At 37.8% G+C, this 3,150-nt stretch overlaps 1 protein-coding gene across 1 annotated transcript; it reads left to right on the top strand.

Moving 5' to 3' along the window:
• The first annotated feature begins 239 nt into the window (after positions 1 to 239).
• Positions 240 to 2,309, top strand: LOC127084534 (zinc finger CCCH domain-containing protein 66-like). The gene has a single exon (XM_051025002.1). The coding sequence runs from the start codon at positions 336 to 338 to the stop codon at positions 2,154 to 2,156; it is 1,821 nt and encodes a 606-aa protein (XP_050880959.1). The 5' UTR covers positions 240 to 335; the 3' UTR covers positions 2,157 to 2,309.
• The last annotated feature ends 841 nt before the right edge of the window (positions 2,310 to 3,150 follow it).

The raw sequence follows: 3,150 nt of genomic DNA, 5'->3' as shown, positions 1-3,150 counted from the left end.
TTTTTATTTTTTCTGTTACTAAGGTTTGTGCTTATTTTTAGAATTGTTGTTGTGCATAAACTAATATATTTAACATTTATAAATTATAACAATATTTGTTAGAAATGGATCATTTTGTAACAAATTTACCATAATCTCTCCCTTTTATTTCCCTATCTCATTGCTTTCTGTTTGTTTTTTTGTTCTTGATTAAACTGAAATCTTTTTAACTAAGTTTTCCATGCTTTAAATATGTAAAAACATCTCTACTGAACTATATTTCTATTAGACATTTTCACTTTTCATTTTGCATATTCTGTAAAGTCAAATAAACTGTGATAAATAAAATAAAAGTCATGTGCAACGGATCAAATAGAAAACTCTCTCAAACTGGTTTGATTAGGGGTCATGAATATGAAAGAGAAGAAGAATTGCAGCATGAGGTTTCTGATTTGCTTGTGTTTTCAGCCACAGATGATGTAATTGCTTTTAAAGAGGCTGTTGAAAAAGACAATCATGATGTCAATGAGGTAGGCTTGTGGTATGGAAGGAGGATTGGCTCAAAGGAAATGGGATATGAAGAGAGGACACCTCTCATGATTGCTTCCTTATTTGGAAGCAAGGCTGTATTGTTTTATATTCTCGAAACCGGTCGTGTTGATGTTAACCAAGGGTGCGGATCGGATAGGGCTACTGCTCTTCATTGTGCCGTTTCTGGTTGTTCTGCTGCTTCTTCTGAAGTTATCAAGCTTTTGCTTGATGCATCTGCAGATGTTAATTCTGTTGATGCGAATGGTAACCGGTGCATTGACTTGATTGTCATGATGCCTAATAGTATCTCCGGTTCCAAGAAGAGATTACTACAAGCCATACTAGAAGGTACTGATGATGACTGTGATTTCCTTAAGGAAGTGTGTTTCCAAATGGAGAAGCAGCAACAAGATATCGGTACACCTCGAACTGAGAAGAAAGATTATCCGATTGATCTATCCCTACCCGACATAAATAATGGAATATATAGTACGGATGAGTTTAGGATGTTTATATTCAAAGTGAAGCCTTGTTCAAGGGCTTATTCTCATGATTGGACAGAGTGTCCCTTTGTTCATCCAGGGGAAAACGCAAGGCGCCGTGATCCGATGTCATATCAATACACATGTGTCCCTTGTCCTGAGTTTCGGAAGGGATCATGCAGTAAAGGGGATGCTTGTGAATATGCACATGGTATTTTTGAGTGCTGGCTTCATCCTGCTCAATACAGAACAAGGCTTTGTAAGGATGAGACCGAATGCACCCGAAGAGTCTGCTTTTTTGCACACAAACCCGAGGAGCTTCGCCCATTGTATGCTTCTACTGGTTCTGCTTTGCCTTCGCCTATATCCTATTCCAATTCACCTACTGCTTCTTCCGTGGATTATTTCACATTGAGCTCTCCGTCCAGTTCGACACAATCCATGTCGACACCGCCTTTGACTCCATCTGCAGCGTCATCTTCTGTAGGTGGAACCATGTGGCCGACTCAGTCTCATGCTGCAGTTCCTACACTTCAGTTGCCGAGAAGCAGATTGAAAACTGCCTTGAACGCTAGAGATGATACTGAATTTCTCGAACATGAAAATCGCCTTATGCAGAAGCTAATGATTGAAGAGATGACAGATCTTTCATTCCCTTCAAATAGGCTTGCAGGTGTGAATCCTGCCAACCTCGAAGACATTCTCGGTTCTCAGATACAATCTCCAACATCAATTCATGTGCATCCGAATGTGATTCAGCAACTTTGGGGCTTTTCTTCTAACCTCACAAATTCAAATGTGATTGGATCACCACAGATCACCGTTGATCCGTCTACAAATTCAAAAAATGATGCTCTGTCAAAGCGTAGCCAGAGCTTTATTGAGCGCAGCAGCATGGCGAGCTTTAGTTCTATGGAGCCATATACAAACTTCTCTGGTTGGAGTTCCCCTGATGGAAAATTAGACTGGTCCATCCGTGGTGATGAACTGAATAAGATGAAAAAGTCTTATTCTTTCGGCTTTCGAAATCAACTTAGCAATTCAACAATGGTTGCACAAAATGTTGATGATCAAGATGTATTATTAAGCCAGGAATCATGGGTTAGTTCACTTGTGAAGGATGCTCCAACAGTGCAATGGGATCAGTATTGTGTTGAAGTGTAACATCAACTGCAATTGAACATGGAGCATGAGCAGATAGATGGTGGTGTGAATCTAATGTTAACTCTTACATTAGATCCTATACGCATCCCTAGACTAACTTGTGTATTAAATGATTATTATACTTTTTTTAAAAAATTTTATAGATATATTGAGTATGCATAGGTGACATTTTCTTGAAAAAATGTAAAATGTCTATAAAATATAAAAGTTGGAGAGAATGCAACTATTTTGCATCAGTACCAACTTGTTACTACTATTAGAGTATAGTATATTGTTCCATTTTCCCCTTAATTTTGTTATGTTATTAGTTATACTTGTGAATGAAGATACTGATAATTTTACATAATCTACATTTTTATTCAAATCAAGAAACAAAATCAGAACTTATGGTCAAATTTTATGTCTTAGTTTTATTTCAATATAAGAAATGACTTAGAATTTGAATGTGTTAAGCTTTTTTTTCCGTGAACAAAGAGGGCAAAAAAAGCATTGATCTGTTATGCTTCTCTCTATGATCCTTCATGATTTCCTCACAAGCTTCTTTTGAATCCGTTTGAATAACCAAGTTTCTGCCCTGTTATTGTTATTGAATAATTTGACACCTTCGAGAATGCCCCATAATTCAGCATTCAACACGTTCTGATACCTGCGAACACCAAATGGCCTTCCAGTCCCTATGGTCAGTGTAGTTCCCCATATCAGACCAGTTTTTATACGCGGAAGCAATGGACAACTCTCCATTATTTGATGCTCCCCACCTACCGTCATCGATTCCAAGTTCCTTACTTGGAGGATGAATTACAGCAATCCTATTTAAGATGTTTTGCTGAAATAATTCGTTTAATAACGACCAGTCCCACTCCCCATTATCCTTTACTAAATTCTCCACTTTCCAGTTCTTCATCTTGTCTTGGATGTTGTCTTTCACGTGATCCTGAAGAACCATCTTATTCTCAACCCAACAATCTGTCCAAGCCGTAACTGATTAACCATT

This window comes from Lathyrus oleraceus, chromosome 5 (genome assembly GCF_024323335.1).
Source record: "Lathyrus oleraceus cultivar Zhongwan6 chromosome 5, CAAS_Psat_ZW6_1.0, whole genome shotgun sequence".
Taxonomy (NCBI): Eukaryota; Viridiplantae; Streptophyta; class Magnoliopsida; order Fabales; family Fabaceae; genus Lathyrus; species Lathyrus oleraceus.
The sequence above is the reverse complement of the archived record's forward strand: the minus strand, read 5'-3'. Positions and strand labels throughout refer to the sequence as shown.

Excerpts from the sequence above, each read along its gene's own strand:
- LOC127084534 (XM_051025002.1), top strand. The coding sequence starts at position 336 with ATGTGCAACGGATCAAATAGAAAACTCTCTCAAACTGGTTTGATTAGG.